This window comes from Gobio gobio, assembly GCF_949357685.1.
Source record: "Gobio gobio genome assembly, chromosome: 22".
In the NCBI taxonomy this organism is placed as follows: Eukaryota; Metazoa; Chordata; class Actinopteri; order Cypriniformes; family Gobionidae; genus Gobio; species Gobio gobio.
In genome coordinates, this window is record NC_137118.1 from 10,792,962 (window position 1) to 10,812,937 (window position 19,976).

The 19,976-nt window shown below is 35.6% G+C and overlaps 1 protein-coding gene across 1 annotated transcript; it reads left to right on the forward strand.

The window, feature by feature from the left end:
• The first annotated feature begins 3,823 nt into the window (after positions 1-3,823).
• slc43a2b (solute carrier family 43 member 2b) lies at positions 3,824-19,793 on the forward strand. The gene is made up of 14 exons (XM_079804645.1): positions 3,824-3,962; positions 4,517-4,754; positions 8,900-9,185; positions 9,357-9,412; positions 9,562-9,638; positions 12,251-12,343; positions 12,426-12,559; positions 12,653-12,846; positions 12,970-13,113; positions 14,114-14,246; positions 14,354-14,486; positions 17,480-17,553; positions 17,669-17,792; positions 17,893-19,793. Exons 2-14 carry the CDS (start codon positions 4,595-4,597, stop codon positions 18,052-18,054), a joined length of 1,770 nt encoding a protein of 589 aa, XP_079660771.1. The 5' UTR covers positions 3,824-3,962; positions 4,517-4,594; the 3' UTR covers positions 18,055-19,793.
• The last annotated feature ends 183 nt before the right edge of the window (positions 19,794-19,976 follow it).

Consider the following 19,976-nt stretch of genomic DNA (forward strand, 5'->3'; position numbering starts at 1 on the left):
TTTTCCGGTGTTGCATGAACACAATTGGCGAGCGTCTGAGCTAGGGTATTTGCATTGCCATTTGCCAGCAGCAATATCACCCTGTAACCCAAGACTGGTTACCCACTGAAGCTAAGCAGGGCTGAGCTTGGTCAGTACCTGGATAGTAGACCTCCTGGGAAAACCAGGTTGCTGTTGGAAGAGGTGTCAGTGAGGCCAGCAGGGGGTGCTCACCGTGTGGTCTGTGTGGGTCCTAACACTCCAGTATAGTGATGGGGACACTATACTGTCAAAAAGCACCACCCTTTAAATGAGACGTTAGTGAGGTCCTGACTCTCTGTGGTCATCAAAAATCCCAGGATGTCCTACGGAAAAAGAGTAGGGGTGTAACCCCGGCATCCTGGCCAAATTTGGCCTCCTAATCATCCCTATATACCAGGGGTGTCCAAAGTCAGTCCTGGAGGGCCACTGTCCTGCAGAGTTTAGCTCCAACCTCAATTAAACACACCTGAACCTGCTAATCAAGGTCTTATTAGGCATATAGAAACTTCCAGGCAGGTGTGTTGAGGCAAGTTGTAAACTCTGCAGGACAGTGGCCCTCCAGGACCGACTTTGCTGCACATTGGTGGTTGAGATTCCCCCCTTTTATATGTAAAGCGCTCTGAGTAGCCAGAACTTTTCTCTACATAAATGTAACAAATTATTAAATATTATTATAGGAAGATATATTTTTCAACGTCTGCCGCAAGCAACGCCAATGATCTCAGTTCGGCAACGCATGATGTCACCCATTCAAAGTAAATACGAAGTGTTAATGCTGACGCCCCATGTTAATGCACCTTTAGTCTTCTAACAAAAGAATTTCAATCCGTCCCCTTGGCAGTCGTCTTTCAGTTCTGCAAAAATACGAAATCTAAGAATTACAAATCAGTTCAACATGTGCTACAGTATTTACTGTACATAGAATAGTGAAAGTTCTCTCATCTAAAGTACTGTGTACTGTAATTATGAAAACCCTGTAGATGGCCCTGACTAACTTCCCTCATGCATCATTCTCTCAACTATAGTGGTTTCTATTTCATCAGGAACAAATGTCGCCTTAATTTTTCTTTTCCTCTCTTTGTCTCGACTGTAATACCTCGTGGCCCTATTTATATTATCCAGAAATTCTGATTGGTGTGCCATCGGTTTTGCTACTTAATGTTTACACATGGATAAATGTGTGCTATTTGAGTTCACAGTATGACACTTGAGTTAATTATATTATGTGTATGCGTCTTCTGAATGAGAGCACGGTTAAACCTGTGCAAAATTAGAAAATTTTTGTGTAGAGTTTTGCGGAAAACATTGAGGACGTGTGTGAAAACAGGTGAAATGTGTTAAACATTTTGAGAAATGTACCTTTGTTTCTAGAACTGAATGAATGGTTTGGAAAGTTGGGCCAACTGAATCAGTTAAAGTGTGTTAGCAATCAAGAAAAACTGTATTGAGTACTAAAATTAGTTTTTAAAAATGATACTGACCCCCAACTTTTGAACGGTAGTGTAAATTAATAGAAAAAGGTTAAATAGCCTACTTATTTGTACTTCTGAAGTTACAACCAATTCATACACCTTTCATCTTCAAGTAAAATGCTTGATATATGCGTCAAAATAAAACATTATCAACATTCAAATGTGAAACTTACTGTGAGAATTTCCTTTAAAACACCCTGGGGCAAAGACATGTTAAATGAGCATTTGCTTTCAGTTTCATTTGAAGTTCTTTAGAATAAAGATCTACCTTATACTGACGTTAAAGGAAAAGTCATGAATTTCACAAGGCTCCTTTAGGCCAGTGTGAGAAGGAACTGAAATCACAGTGGACGGCGTTAAAGTGAAAAACAAGCGTGAGCTGATTGGAGCTTATGTAACTGAGCAGTTGTTTTTGTTCCTCTTGGTTCGTTTGATATGGCCGTTTTGAGCTGAAAGCTTGGAGCCCTCGAATGAATGTAGTTTATCACGTAGGCTTTAAGTAACCGGTGCCCAGTTGCAGGATTATGATGTAAAGAAAAACCTGTCAGTGAACATTTGACTTTAAAGTCCTTACTAAGTCAACATTTGTGAATGGTTCTAATGTGCTTATCAAAACTATGTTTTTTTTGGCAAAGATAATTGAACCCCATGATCAATCGTTTACTCTTTACAGTGATAAAGCGGAAGAGGTATTGATCTCATACTTGAAACAGGCCATTAGCTCACTATAGGAAAGAATGCAAAGCTCATTGAAATAAACAAGCTTATTGACACATTGTTTCCCTGCCGTTAAACATTGGCTGTTTTGTGTGAAGAATGTACCACTATTCAGGAAAATAGATTATTTTTAATAGCTTATTTATTCAAATGTATCCAGTTCACAGACTGTATGTTTAACATGATTAACTGTGTGTGTGTGCCACAGCTATCTACAGTGATAGGCTTGGTGATTAGAGTAATCAATACGATTTTGTTATGCAATAATTGAATCGAAAACACCAGACTTCTGTTCCTGCAGCAGTCTGAAAGGTTGTTTGTAGAAAATAGTTTCATTTTTGTATCAAGGTTTTATAAGTAGATTGAAAATAATACCCAGCCACTGCTTTGCGCCTGTTAGTGTGGGTTTTCGTGAACACGCGCAAAATCTCTCTTCTGGTAAATAACAAGAGGGCTACGTGTTTTGAGGATAACAACAACCTGATTTACACCCGGTATCTCCTGGAACCCGGGTGAACCGGTGTGTACTTCTGAAAACCAGAGGCGGACAGTAGTGAAGAATTTTTACCCTGCTTAGGTAGATTTTTCAAGTGTCTAAAAGTTTTCCAAAGAAAAATACTCTGATAAAGTATACTATATCAGAGTATTTTTCTTTGGAAAACTTTTACTTCACAACATTCCAAAGCATATGTCATTATTTTGACTGCACTATGTTCCATATTGAAGATAATGTAATACTAAATTACATTAAAAATATAGTACTGTATACTTTTAAGCAAGTAAAAGTGATTCAAAGTTTTACTTGAGTACAAGAAAGAAAGTAGCCTACTACATTTTTAATGTAATTATTTATTAAAGGTATACATTAAAAAAAATGTTATTTATTAAATGTAGTGTAGTAAAAAGTATGACATTATATATTATGCTTTGGAATGTAGTGAGGTAAAAGTTTTCCAAAGAAAAACACTGATACTATAAAGTACTTCACTACTGTCCGCCTCTGCTGAAAACTGGCATGTTTATGACACGAACAAAGCAATAAATAGGCATGGCACATTTCTGCCAACAAAAAAAAAGTGTTACCATGGTATTTTTCCAGTAGATATGGTTTAACTTAAGTGAGAAAGTACCGTGTATGAAGTAACATCCTTCATCGTCACTCTTTCAGACACTTCGAGCTGTTTTTGTGACTTCTGACGATAAGGTTGTTTCTTTGTTTTTGCAGTCTTATCTAGGCTACATTTTGCAATTCCGCATATCACCTCTCGACGTGACTTCTCACAGTGACAGAAAAACAAGTTCATAAATAATTTTCATCTTCATATTATACTGGCCTGCTAGGTCTACCGTCCTATAATCAAATAACTCTGGAAAAAAAATGATAAAATGATACCTCGTCGATAAATCTAAAAATATTTCCTACTCGCTCCTTCAAACGCAGATCTCCAGGTCCAGGTTGAGGATCACCTGTAGACAGCCCGTGATTTGTCAATGCGGCGCGATACTCGCAGCTGATTGGCTGACATGTCTACTCAGCCTCCCGCAGCATCCAATAAAAGCGATCCGATGCTTTCCCGCATGAAACAGCTATAAATTCTACAGTTGCCCTGAAACAAACTCCCAGTAAGTGCCGGTAACTGCGCAGGAGGAAGAGAGAGAGAGAGAGAGAGGGGGGAAGAGAGAGCAAAGGCATCAAGGGTGAGATCGCTCTGCACTAAAAGGCTACAACACTTATTTGCCTTTCTCTCAAAGGTATGTGTTCTTTTTATTTTATTAATATATTTAGTATTTACAAGATTTTATTTTGAAAAAATGCTGTATATTAGCTATATGGCCAGTTGGATTGTTACATTTTTAAAGAGTCTTATTTTTTTTTCAAATAGTGATGAAGTTTGAATAATAATGCATGTGTTTGATATAGGCTACAAGTCACAATGTAACGCCAGGAAATGGGATTATATAATATCAGAATTCAAATTACGTTACATTATATAGCTATCTTTTTGGTATTTTCTCATCTAAATAATGTGTGGGGTCTGCTGTAATGTGAATTTTGCAGTTTTTGCACCCCTCCCTGTCACTTTTCTTGCACTGTAATGTAAAAGAGCCAACTGAGTTTGAAAGAACTGCTTTTGAAAGGGATATGCATCCATAGCAAAAAAGAGTATAACAAGAGTTCAAAAACTAAAAAAAAGTGTGTGCTCAACAATTTAGGAATGTCTATTTGAGCGCTAGAAATCCTATTTATAACAACATCCCCACATGCAAATTCTATTAAATCTTCTGTTTCTCTTCTTCATCCACAGATTGTGAGGTCTCATCCCATCAGGCACTGTCAACCACCCTTTTCCTCTTATCGGTCTGCTTTCCTACTCCTTGAAGCCATGGCACCCACTTTAACCACGGCATTTGCCCGCCGCTGGTGGATGGCGGTAACGGCCATCATTGAAAATCTGCTCTTCTCCGCCGTTCTGCTGGGCTGGGGTTCCTTACTCATCATGCTGAAGTCTGAAGGCTTCTATTCATACCTCTGCACGGATCCAGGTAAGAGTCACTCTAGATTCCACCTAGATCCAAAAACGGTTTACCAGTCTGATGCCACAGAAGAACCTTTTTAAATTTCACAAAGAATGTGTTTAGGGTGTTTTAAATAACCCAGAAACCAATGCACTGCTCTGAAGAACAACAGCAAGAACTCAAGCAATGCAGCAATTTAGAAGAGCCAGAGAGGAATATTTAGGTCACATGATGCGCCGCAAGTCAAGCTTGTGATCCTATCTTTAAAAGAATTTATGTCTGATTGTGTTTTGCTTATTGCTATGAATATTGGCAAATTCCATCCATTCCTTTCCAATCTGATCTTGAAAGCTTTCAAAGACCGTATCTGATAGTACATGCAGGCTCCTACTTTTAAAGTCACATGTATTGTGCAATAATCCATCACTGACAGTAGCGTTTTATGTGGTGTAACTTATTGTCCTCTGCAGCAAAACACTTTTGTGCTTACTTTCTCTAAGGAGACAGACTTCCATTAAATCAGCTGGTGTAGTCACGGTTGCTCAGTAAAACACTGGAATGTTGAAGGGTTTTCCACAGGGACCCTGACCTAATCAAGCGCACATTTAAATCGAGAGGCCTATAGCCCGTTTGATGTAAATTAAGATGTTTATCTTTTCAGTCAGACCTACTTGTTAGCTCATAATTGATTGAACTGGTTTTGGTATTGATTTTTGGTTTTGGTCTGCTGATGCCCTTTTATCACTGTCTTGTTCTTTCTCAAGCACTTTGGGCTACTTAATAGAACATTAGGACATTGAAACCTATTTAACCACAAAAGCTGGTTTGAAATTCCCCAGGCAGACAATGAGAAAAGGGGTAGAGGAGGGGCAGAAGACGAGAAAAAGAGTTGTTTGTGAAGGAAACCGTAGGAGGCTTATCGTTTGGGTAGATCTAGGAATACCACTTCTTCTGGGTGGAGTGGTGGGCATCTTACGTGTCTGTCTGTCTGTCTGTCTGCTTGGCAGGACATTTTTGCATGGGAAAGTGCTTATGCTTCTTTTTGCTGCCGTCATAGTTCCTGTTTTTTGACATTACTCAGCTGATTGACTGTCCTTTTGGTCAGTCACATTATTGTGACAAAATAAGACTGTCTCAGCGAAAATTGTCAGTGCGCAAGACCGTATTCAGCGATCTTAAAGTCCACTGATAGGAGTCAAAGGACGGTGTCATGAGGCACTAGTCAGCATTCATTCTTCTTGAGGGAGTTTTTTTAAGGATGGGATGACTCTTGTGGTTTAGTACACTAGCTGTGATTTCCCACCATGCAATCTTTGAAGTTGGCTAGATAACAGTTTTTTATCACGTTCACGCTCTCTCAGAAATGAGGTTAGAGACAATTTGTATTGTGTGCCTGTTCTTTACATTTTATCAGATCTGGCCACCAAACTAATGGCTATGAATGAAAAGAACAACCCCTCCTTGTCTTCACTCCCTAATCTGTCCACAGATCGTTGAATTAATATTTAAAATGCCTACGATTTCGTTTAGGAATGTGTTAGTATTTTTAAAGTTTTAGGACATTTTTAAGATGAAAGATCAGATGAAAGATCAGATGAAAAGCAATATTAATTACTTATATCAGTATCAAACCAATGTGTTACAGAGAATACAGTTTATTACAGTGAGGTTAAATAATAAACCTTTCAATTGAGGTTCAGTAGGTTCATGTATGTTCAACCCTTCTATCAAATGCACACACTCCCGTCCTTTTTTTTCCTTTCTTTCTTTTTTGTGGAGACCAGATGACTGCTATCTTCCTGGGTGTGTCCTGCAATATGCAGCCATTTGCACTTCAATGTGGCCTACGCACACCATCTTTAGCACATCTTTAGCACACACATTAGCACGGTTTAGGAAAGAAGCCAGAGCAAGCCTCAGTTTCCTATCAGGCGAGGTAAAACCCAACCCTTCATGTGTGGCATGAGAAAGTTCACGACCGGGTGTGAAACACGTCAGAACATTCTGCACTGAGTTCTAAAGCACAGTTGGAGTTGGAGACCACCTCCTTTGTTGTGGAAGGAGGGCACGTGTATCATCAGGATGACACTGGCACAACCGAGTGGCCGATTATAGAAAAAGTCAGCGTTCCGACACCAATAAAGAACATGTAACTTTTTTTATGTTCACCAAACACATCATTAAAGACCAGATCACTTTGAGCGTACATTCTATTTACATTACTGGAGGAACATTTGTCCATAATGTTGAAAGAATCTTGTCAGAGCATGTCTCAAAAGTGTACTTTTTGTTAGCACATTTTGTGGTTTTCAGTTTTTTACTCATCATCAGCAGTTAAGATGGAAAAACATCTAGATTAGTATAAGGTCATGTCTGATTATCTACTTTATATGTCTCCAGTGAGCCAGCAGCTATTAATTGAGAGTGTCACTTGGTTCAGTAGCTCATATATGTATATGCGTGGTGAGATAATGTGAAACAGGATTGTACAATAGTCCAAAAGGACGATTATAAACATTGTTTCTGCAACAAGTTGAACAAGATAAAGGATGAGCAAATGTCGAGCTTTCTTCTTTCTATCATTCCCAGCCCTTATCTCAGGTTTTATTGAGACCACATAATGGTGATTCCTCATTCCAAGCATTTTACTGCTGGGTGAAAGTTTATCTCGGACACTTTGGAGAACAGCTGCAAAGACCAGTTTAGACCAGATGTCATTCCAGGTTGGTTTATGCTGGTCTAGCCACGCTGGCCATAAGCAAACCTTTTCTAATTAGAAAACCTGATGGGGACATTATCATACTTTGAGTTGTTTTTAGTGAAGTAAATCATTTGAAGTACAAACATTTTGTGTGAAGTACATTTTGTCCATAGACATTGAGCATGTTAAAGAGATAATGTTGGTTTCGTTTGCTTTTCCTCATGCCATTTCAAACCTGTATGTCTATTGAGCACAAAATAACGATATTTTGAAGAATGTTGGGGTCCAAACAATATTGGAGCCCATTGACTTTCATTGTATGGACAAGAGAAACAGAAGACATTCTTCAAAATATCTACTTTTTGTTTTCAATTCTGAGTCTTGAGGTACTGTTGGGTTGTCCTTACCTTCTGTAACTTTATTTCATGGACCGTTCCACCCATGGTTTGTTGACAAGGCCGGAGAGTGCATAAACCCCAGTCATGAACTTAAACCCATCCTTCCCTTTGACCTGAAATTCATACAAAACAAATATTTTAATTCAGAGTTCATTGGAGTGGTCCAACAACCTAGGACTTTTTTCATACTTGAATCACGAATACACAAAGAAAAAATTGACTGGATTTGAGTTTTGTGGTTGAAATTTTAAAAAGTAACAAATCCTTCCCTCACGGGTCAATTTGACCCCTATGGGAATGATTGGAATGCTTCGATATAAAAACTTAAAAATGCTCAAACATTACCAAAAAAAATATTTTAACGTTTATCTGAATGCATACTGAAGAAAAACTGGCTTTAGGACCCAGCGGAACATGTTGAGGCCATCTAGTGGCAATATTTTCAACAAGAGGTCAGCAAAGACACCCAATGTAATATGTTTTGAGCTGAATTACAAGGGTTATGCATGAAATCATGAGTTATTTTGAATTTAGGTCGAAAGAATGTGAAAAATGTGCTTAAATTATTATGAATCTATTATTTATTGATAAAATCTAGTAATTTAAAAGATAAATAAAAATAAAAATAGAAAAAAACATGATCAAAATGAAATTATTTAAGCTTTCTGGACAAGTGTAATTTTAGGGCTTCAGGTCATTTTGACCCGCAAAGGAAGGGTTTGTTATAAAGTGTGAGGGAGGGATGAGAGTTTAAAGGAACTATCGTGAGGTATAGAAGTCTGCACGTGTGACATCTGCGTGGTTAGACAGCGACCAGAATTACAAGTACCTGATGCTTACATCACAGCATAGGGCTCGCAGCAATGACACGTGACCAGTTTTTACACCAGCATCTGAGTTTTCTCACTCTCTCTCTCTCTTTATCCCCATGATTTAGCAGAAATGGTGACCTGATGAGTAGTGAAACTCAAGCGGGTTGTATATCAGGTCAAGCTGGTCTTTGAAACAGCTGGTATAAATTACATGGGTCCCCATTAGCCTCTCATATCTCCTCTTCTCCTTCTTTCCTAAAGGAAACAGCTCGATGGCAAACTTCTCCTTACCAGCTGTGCCTTCATCACCGTCGAATGAAGCAGAATTTGAATATGACGAGTTCCAGCATGATGGAGGGGTGGAGGTGGTCCCTCTGAAACATCCAGAGGAATACCTGAGGATGAACGGCTGGCTCATCTGTAAAGAACAGGATGAGATGCTGAATCTGGCCTTCACCGTGGGCTCCTTCCTCCTCAGCGCCATCACACTCCCACTCGGAATCGTCATGGACAAATACGGTCCACGCAAACTCCGCCTGCTTGGAAGGTAGATAGCATGTGCTTCATATTTTGAAATATCATTCCAATGACAATCACATCAATAATACATTGTTTTTGGGAAGAAACATTCATTTGAAAACATATATGTTTGCATTAATATATAAAGCTTTTGCACCTTGACAACACAGATGAATGACCAGAACAATTTCCTTTCCAGTGCCTGCTTTGCCCTCTCGTGCCTTATGGTCGCTTATGGAGCCAGCAACCCAAATGGTACGAACGTCCTTTATGCAATTCAATATGAATTTATGTCTTACAGCAACTGGTACGACACTATGTTGCTGTATGGGATACTTATTGAAACAGATACCGATATGTAGATTTTCCACTTGAAATGATTAACATCTGCTTGTTTTTTCTAGAACTATCCGTTCTGATCTTCATCGCTCTGACTTTTAATGGCTTTGGTGGAATGTGTATGACCTTCACTTCACTTACAGTGAGTGTTAACTTATTCATGAATGTACACTTGTGCTTCATTTTTTCCAGCTCTTTTGATGTGTTCGCTTGTTGCTTGCTAATTAGCAGGCTGTAACCGCCATTAACATTGAGGGGGATACGTCCCATCTGATTCAGATCCGCCTTTAGATGAGGCTTTTCCAGTGGTAGATTTTGAAATTGTTACATTTGTTCCCTGCAATCATGTTACATCCAGGCTAGTTAGAAGTCTCTGTGTCTCTTTTTCCTCAGTCTTCTCAAGCGTAGTGCAGCAAGTTAATCATTAGACCCATCTGTGCATCTTACTTCAGTGTTTTTCCTGCTGACTTGCTTTTGTCGCCACACTGGCACCATGCATTAACTCCTGATTCAGTGTGCTGACCCTGTAAGATTAGCCTGCGGTTATCATGTGCTCAGCATGATCGGAGGAACTATATGACCATGAAGTCACAAAAACACTAACACCCAGAGTCCAAAATTAACTTTTTGCCACACCTGTTAATGTCCACAAACTGAGAAAATTTAAAAACAACACCTGCCACAAATACTTGCCTTACATTAATGTCTTAATGCAAAGATTTGCTGATAATAATAGAGCATTCTTGTTTGCCGTGTTGCGTCGCCTGCTTGACGTGTACATGGAGTGGCAAAGTCGCATAACTGATTTTGGAGAATATCTTCGCACCAGTTCTGACAGAAATTCTCATAAGTCTTCTATCACAAAGCTGCTGATCACACACATTCAAACGCATTCTTACGTAACAGGACACTCGCTGTTGCTCATCCACTTGTTGTCACAGGAACAAGGCATAACTGTGGGTAGGCTGCCCCAGTTTGGGCTCCAATTAGAGTCATAAAAGAGACTCGGCTTCAGCCGGTTCAGACTGGATGGATCATTCCTCAGTTTTTAGTTATTCCTCTTTTGGTGACAAAGAGGAACAAAAAGAAAGTGAAGCAAGAAAGAAGTGTGTATTAAGTGTTTTTTTGGGGCCACTTAATAGTTCTGGTAGTCTTCTAGTTTTCTAGTCCTCTGTCACTTGCTCTCTTTCTTTCCGCTCTTTCAACCCCAAACCCTCATTCTCTGGTTATAGTCAGCGCCTCTGAACTGAAACTGCTTTCATTGTTGACTTGTGCTTTCATGAGCCCATAATTGTTGGCCAGGTCTCCTTGCCTGCTGACATTTTTAGAGAAAGACTGTGGATCAATTGTCTTTATGCTCATAGCAGCCACACAGTAAAAAGATGCTCTGAATAAGATTTTTTTATATATTGCTATGATAGTTATGGGTTATTTATATTATATTAATATAAATAAATAAAGAACTTTGAATTTTAATTTAAATAATTATGATTTTTTTTCTAATTAAAACATTAAAATAAAAATGAAATAATTATAATAACATGTTTACAAATTAAATAAAATGACAATATAAAATTTATTTATGTAAATGTATATAAATGTAAAAATAAATCTGAACATGACTTACTTTCTTGCCAGGATTGTTATGGATCATTTAAATTTTTATATACTTTTTAGTGCTGTCAAATCGAATAATCATGATTAATCGCATCCAAAATAAAAGTATGTGTGCGCACTCTGTATAATTATTATGTATATATAAATACACACTCACTAACACTAAGAAATATTTGTATGTATATACTGTGTGTGCGTATATATATATATATATATATATATATATATATATATATATATATATATATATATATATATATATATATATATATATATATATATATATATATATATATATATATATATATATATATATATATATATATATATATATATAATGTATAAATATAAAAAAAAATCTTAGATATATACGTGCATGTATACACATACACACACACACACACACACACACACACACACACACACACATATATATATATATATATATATATATATATATATATATATATACATATATATACATATATATATATTATTATTATTATTATTTTTTTTAAATATATATTTATAGATAAAATATTTATATATATATATATATATATATATATATATATATATATATATATATATATATATATATATATATATATATAAAATATAAATATTTTATCTATAAATATTTTAAAAAAATCTTAGATATATACATATACACACACACACACACATATATATATAATATACATAATATACATAATAATTATACAAAGTACACACATGTATATTACGTACGTTTTTTACTTTTATTTTGGATGCGATTAATCATTTTGACTGCACTAAAATTCATATATAATTTTTATATATTTTTTATATATATATATATATATATATATATATATATATATATATATATATATATATATATATATATTTATATATATTTTATATTTTTATATATATTTTTATATATATATATATTTAAAAATTAAATTATATTTCCAAAAATAAAATACTAATAAATCTGCTGTAATTGTTTTCTTTGAGTAAATCTGCAGTGGATGTGTCATGAAACAACGTTTTAAATTAATACCAGCTCCCAAACAAGCAGTCCTCTGTCTGCCTATCTAAAGTTATTTTTAACCAAATTAGTTATTAATCTGTTTCCATGTTTCCCTCCAGCTGCCCAACATGTTTGGTGACCTGCGTGCCACCTTCATCGCACTCATGATCGGCTCGTATGCTTCCTCGGCTGTCACCTTTCCTGGGGTCAAGGTTTGTTAGATTAAACAACTGACTGTAACCCTACCTTATGTTCTTAAGAGTATGATTTGTTGAACGTTGTTTCTCTTAACAGGTGATCTATGACTTTGGTGTGACCTTCATCACAATTCTGGTGGTCTGGGCGGGCTGTGCAGGCCTCGTCTTCATCAACTGCTTCTTCAACTGGCCCCTGGAGCCTTTCCCTGGACCCGAGGACATGGACTACACGTAAGAAACACACATACACCGCTCTCATACGCATCAAACATCTACAATATCTCACTCGCATTCTGTCTTTTTTCTGTCTCTCTGTCCATCCAGTATCAAGATCAAGTTCAGTTGGCTGGGATTTGACCATAAGATTACAGGAAAGCAGTTTTATAATCAAGTTACGACAGTGGGCAAGCGTCTTAGTGTGGATCACACTCATAAACAGAAAGAGCTTATCAAAGAGGGTCAGAAACTTTGTCTTTCCACCATGGACCTGGAACTGCAGTGTGAGACCAAGGAGGAAAGTAAGTGACAATGTCTGAAACAAGAAAACACCACATATGCAAATACACAAATGCATAACAGAAATGGTTCGACGGGTCAGCAAATCATTTTGACTAACTCTGTTTTCCTTTTGCTCCTTGCAGCTCAGTCGTTCATGAAGAGCATTTTAAGCCCTCTGTTCATGTTGAGTCTGGTGACCATGTGTGTAACTCAGCTGCGTCTCATCTTCTACATGGGAGCCATGAACAACATCTTGGAGGTCCTCGGCGGAGGAGATCTCAACACAGGTGGATAAGCATGATTGCATATGTCTGGGAAAAAAAGTATAGAAATACAGTTGTTTAGGGTAATTCTGTTATGTGAACGCAGAAAAAAATATACTGGGGGAAAAACTATTTTTAAAAAAAATACTAGTTACAATAATTCAGATATGTGAATGCGGTAAAACACCTTTTCTGGGGGGGGAAAAACTAAACAAAAACATTTTTATTATGATAATTCAGAAAAAAACAAAAACTACAAAATGTAATTCCAATAATTCAGATGTGTGAACTCAGCAAAACGAGACATTTCTGGAAAAAAAAAAACATGGGGGAGGGGGGTAATTTTTCTTCTAGACTAAACAAAAACATTTTAGTTATGATAATTCAGATATGTGAGTGCAAATATATACATTATGGGTGGGGGTGGGGTAAATCAAAACAATTTTTTTTTTCTTCTAATAGTTCAGATATATGAATGCAGGAAAACAAAACGTTTCTGAATTTTTTTAAACAGAAAACATTTTAACTATGATAATTCAGATGTGACCACAGCAAAGAAAATATTTTCTGAGGGCGGGGGTGGCATTTTTATTACAATAATACCGATATGTGTGAACGCAGCAAAAAAATATATTTTGTGTTACTATTACAGAACATCATATTAGTTCTTTTAATTTAGTTTACTTTTTTTCCCCCAGTTTTGAGGTAATTGCCTTCTAATATTTTTTTTTTTCTTTTACTATTTTTGCAGTTGAGAAAATGGATTTGGGTAAGAATCTCAGTAGCGCAGTAGAAACCAGTAGAGCATGTAGTTCCTTAAGCATGTTGTTCTAACATTTAACCTTCTCCTGTACTCACCTGAAGCGTTTCCCACTCCCTGTCCACCTGTGCTCTGGGGACGTAATGCATACGCAAGCCTTCAGAGTGCCATAAACTCAGCCATTAACCAGAGTAGTTATTAACCAACCTCAGACGTTATCCATTAGACAGTGGTATAATCTCTCTCTCTCTCTCGTTCTCTCAGTGAGCCTCTACACCTCCATTTTTGGGGTGATGCAACTCTTGTGCTTGATGACGACGCCGGTCATCGGTCAGATCATGGACTGGAAGCTGAAAGAATGCGATGATGGAGAAATCGATGAAAAAGAGCCCAACAAGTAGGTTTTGGAACACTTTTTAGTGAACTTTGGACGTGGACTAATAATGTGTGAAGTTCAATCAATGACAGCTGTTTTAAGCGTCTCTATTCACTCCCTGTTTCTAGAGATGAACCCCAGCCCAAACGCAGAGACAAACAGATTCAGAAAGTCACCAATGCCACACGTGCTTTCATCTTCACCAACATCCTCCTCGTCGGCTTTGGCATCACCTGCCTGATTCCCAATCTCCCGCTTCAGGTGTGTGTTATGCATCTCTGTGTTATGAATAGTCCATCTAAATTCATCAGTTCAACAATAAACAAGATACAGGATGTGTTCAGAATAGGATACTACCACTACTCCATTTCTGCAGCATGTGTACTGTATTTTCAGTTTGCATGGAATACCAGAATAACCTACATTGCCAAAATGGGCTGCACACAACAAAGCACAATGTGTGAAGTAGTATATCCCACAATGCAATGTATTTGATTTGGCCTTCCATTCCAATTTGATGAACAAACCGGACATAACATCATCTCAGTTTTTAATATCTCTTTCTTGGCTCACTAAATGATGCCAGTAGTTAAGTCTATATAAGACATTTATATAAGACATTTTTACATAACATTTTAATGAATAAAGCAAAATAAATGTTTATTTGCTACTGAAGAAATCCTGCAATATGATGAGGTTGACAACAATGTTGCACAATACTAGAAGAAACATTTATTGTTCCATAATGCACTGTGCTTGACATGCTATTTTTTTTAAACGATATGCATTGTGGAGTGTATAATATGTAGTATTTGTAAATCATCTTTTTTTCAGTGTGCTCTGTTGTATACCAGTATTGCTATTGTTAAATAAGAATACAACAAAAAAAAAATATTAAAACTATAGTTTAATAGTAATATAGTTTAAATAAAATAAATATTGGATGAAAAACATTAACTTAAAAATGAAAAATGTTGCTTTGGAAACTAACTGAAATAGTACTAAAATTACTAAAACAAAAAATAAATTAAAATAAATTAAAGCTAACCAGAAATATTTAATTTGAAAAAGAAAAATTACAAAAGCAAATAAAAATACTAAAACTAAAATGAAAATATAACCATAAAAGCTAATTCAAACCATTATTAAATACTATAATATATAACATTGTTGTATACACAGAGCCCTGCACATGACATACGTACAAATAAATATATATATATATATATATATATATATATATATATATATATATATATATATATATATATATATATATATATATATATATATATATATATATATATATATATATATATATATATATATATATATATATATATATATATATATATATATATATATATATATATATATATATATATATATATACATATACATACACACAGTATATATATAAAATAATATATCATGGCCCCGAATTAAGAATCCATTCTTTCATTTTTCTCTCTCAAATTCTTACAACGTGGCCACGATTTAGTAAATCAAGGGCACAAATTTACTTAAAACGAGGGAAGGAATTACTGAAACATGCTGATGTAGTAGTAAGTCATGGGAATGAATTGTTCATTCGTGGCCACCAGTGTAACAAGTAATTATTTACTGCAATTTAATTACAGTTACTTCTGATGTAACTGCATTAAATACTGTATAAAACAATTCTATATATACACTCTAAAAAATGCTGTGTTAAAAATAACCCAAGTTGGGTTGAAAATGGACTAACCCAGCAATTGGGTTGTTTTAACCCAGCGGTTGGGTTAAATGTTTGCTTAAAACAACCCAATTGGCTGGGTTAGTCCATTTTCAACCGAACTTGGGTTATTTTTTAACACAGCATTTTTTTAGAGTGTAATAATGAATTTAACATCATTTTATGTCTTATGTTAAAATGTATGTTTTGAATGTAACCTTCTCCCCTCTCTACTTTGGTCAGTTCAAGAATAATTTATGCTATTTTATATAATTTTTTTTGAAAGAATGAAAGAACAGTTTTTTCCTTGTCTATCCTTCAGGTTTTTATGGGATTTAAAAAGTAATAAGTAATGCAATACTTTTAAGAGAGAGTAATTTGTACAGTAATCTAATTACACTGTTGAAGATGTAATAATTAGTAGTTAGTAATTAATTTTTTACCAACACTGGTAATTATCGTGGCCACCATAATGTTATAACTGCACATCATGTAAAAACTGCACATAATGTAATAAGTATTACATTATTATTATAAAATGTTCATAATGTAAAAACTAAATTTTACATTATGAGAATTATTACATTATGAGAATTATTACATTATAAACTCACCAAAAACGTCATATTTTCATTATTGTAATAACTTTTAAAACATAAAAATATTAGTATTCCCTTACAGTAAATTTAAAAAATCTAAAGCAGTCTTAAACTACCTGCGAAATGCAACATTTAAATATTCATGCTATTATTATTATTATTATTATTATTATTATTATTATTATATGTTTATTAAATAAAGCATTGGTATTTTTACAGTACATTTTAAAAATCTAAATGCAGATAAATAAATAAAATCAGAACTTTTGCACCTTTAAACTACTACTACTAGTAGTATCAGTAATCTGGTGGATTTTGTAGGCAGGTAAAGACTTGTTTTGTTTATTAATAATAAAAAAAATAATAATAGCATGATTATTTAAATGTTGTATTTCGCAGGCAGTTTAAGACTGGATTTAGATGTTAAAAAATGTACTGTAAGGGAATACTAATATTTTTAATGTTTTAAAAGCTATTACAATAATGAAAATATGACAAATATGAGTTTATAATGTAATACATTTCTCATAATGTAAAATAATTTGTATTACATTTTGAGAAAATAATTACATTATGAACATTTTAGTACAATAATAATGTAATACTTGTTAGATTATGTGTTTACATTATGAGTTGCTACATACATACAATATACACACCGATATACACAATACACAGCGATATACACAATATACATCCTAGCTGGGCTCCGTATGTATACTACATCTTTGTACAAATGTAATATTCATGGATCACAGTGTACACTACATACTGCAGCAATATTAAGAGTATTCTAGTATGCTATTCTGTTTATTGTGCAGAGGAAGGCTGTAGAGCATCTCCCTCTAGTGGCTTGATTATGAAACTACTAGCATGCCAATTTCACCATAGGAAACAGTCAAATAAACAAGTTTAATAATGATTTTGTCATCTCTCTCCAGATGCTCTCATTTGTCCTTCACACTATTGTCAGAGGCTTCATCCACTCCGCCATCGGAGGACTTTACGCTGCTGTGTGAGTTGATCAGTATTATCTCTAATACATGATTATATTCTGCTTGTGATCATTACTTTCGCCAGGATTTAAAGGATATGATATGATAACACATAATCTGTTTGTGTGTCTGCAGGTACCCATCATCTCAGTTCGGCAGTCTGACTGGAATGCAGTCATTGGTTAGCGCGCTGTTCGCTCTTCTGCAGCAGCCTTTGTTCATGGCCATGATGGGACCACTGAAGGGAGACCCGCTCTGGGTATGAAACAAACAAGAGAGAGCTTTAGTAATACTAAATGGATCAAATGCCCGTTAGGCATGTTTTGACCTCCTCTCTATCTCTTTTTTTTCTGGTGTAGGTGAACGTTGGTCTGCTGGTTCTCAGTATGATGGGCTTCCTGTTACCGCTCTATCTGCTGTACTTCAGGAGAACTCTGCACAAAAAGAGGAAGGAGAAAGAAAATAATGCTAAAATCTATCTGAAAATTAACGGCAGTGACGTACCAGAGGCGTTTGTGTAATTTTGTTTAAAAAAAAAAAAAAAGCAGATAAAGGGAAAAACAAAGGCATGAGAATATCATCACAGCTACACAAAAAACACATACACACTATTGTGTGTCACTTTCTTAGAGGCTTATTAAGTAACTCAATGGATGAAAAGAGAAACGAGAGAGACTTAAAATGCACAAACTAGCACAGATATTTTATATTACGCATTTAAACATGTGATAAAGTTTCAACCCTGACTGCCTCTCCATTGTGTAAACCAGGGACATTTCAGTACTCTGCAAATTAGTATATGGTTTTTATATACACCGTTTACGCCAACTGGACGTTTTTGAGGCCAGCCTGGCCCGCACAGACAGTGTAATGATGCCAATATGGCTATTTTGCCCAGAAACACAGCCAACCTTCACAAGAGATTTCCATATAAACCAAATAGCCCCACATTTATAAAGGTGCTGTATGTAAGTTTTTCACTTTACTAAAGCATAAAAATACCATAATATGCTAACAGATATTTAGGAAACATGCCAAATTCACCTACTCGTTTCTCAGAAAAAAATAATGCTACAGCCAGTTAAATGTGCATTCTGCGTCGGAATGTCTGTTTTTGTTTTGGTCTGTGTGAAATAGCACATTGCCAGTTTACCCAATAGTATTTATACACCCCAGGTTGCCAGTTGGCGGAAAACACAGCGTATTGCAGCCATGGAAGCCAGCAAGTAACTGGGTCAAAGGTCGCAGATTCTACCTGACCTAAAAAGCCTCGGCATCCATCTAAAAATCTCTATGAACGAGAGCATATTAAAACGTCAACTCATCAACTTACAGTGTGGCTTTCATAGTAAATTGCGCTCGCTCCTGTTGCGTGTCCACAAGCTGGCAACCTGCGTGAGCATCGAGTCTGAGGAGGAGGAGGCGGTGGGGGAAACAACGTTTCTACAATATTTAGAATTTGGACTGCAATCCTACATACAGCACCTTTTAACTGTAACAATAGTAGTGCAATGTAATTGCATTCACTAAAAACCACTTTCCCGAACATTTTTCATTCATAATGATACACAAAGTGCCTTTTTTATGAAATGTTGTATTTATGAAAAGGATTTGATCACTTTTGATCATAGGTACTTTATGAAAGCCACAATTTATGTATGTCAGTTTGTATATACGTTTTTACACTACATGCACATGAGACGCATACATAAAAGAGGCTGGACTGAACTGCTAATGGTCTGCAGCGAGTGACTGATCTGCGAGGAGATGGCTGAAAGCTGAGGCGCAGATGTCAGGGCAACAACAGCACTTTTAACACATGTCCCATAAACCCCCTCATGACCCATAATTCCCTTTTTCTGTCTTTCTTTCACTAACATTCTGTGATTTCTCAGAGTGTGTTGAGAGTAATTTATGTCGCTGATCGTTAAGATCAAGTTATCATGGACCTCTGAAGTAAAATATCGTATAGAAAGCACAACTTAACTCACAAACGTGCCTTTTGTGCAGTTTACAGTGCAGTTAGTAATGCTGATGATAGCTGACAGGAAGACTGGAGCCAAGGATTCTGTGGAAATGTTTTGGTGTTGTGTTGTAATGTATTTATTTCTTAACAGACCATATGGACTTGCAAAGGTTGTTATATTAACTTACATCTCAGTGTTGCAGTGGCTGTTTTTTCTTTTTTTTAAAACCTTTATGTATTGTTCTATAAGGCATTACTGTTGAGGATTATATTCAATAAACTTTTTAATTATTGCATGTTTGCCATTTACTATTTTACAGTGAAAACATTATAATAGTGTCAGATTTACTGTAGAATTAAATATACCTTATTTAATTTTTTTTTCTTTTCAAAACTAATTAATTTGACCGGTGGGGGGAACTGCTTTATTTTCAGTGTTGTGGAAAGTTGCTTTTAAAAGTAATGTGTTACAATATT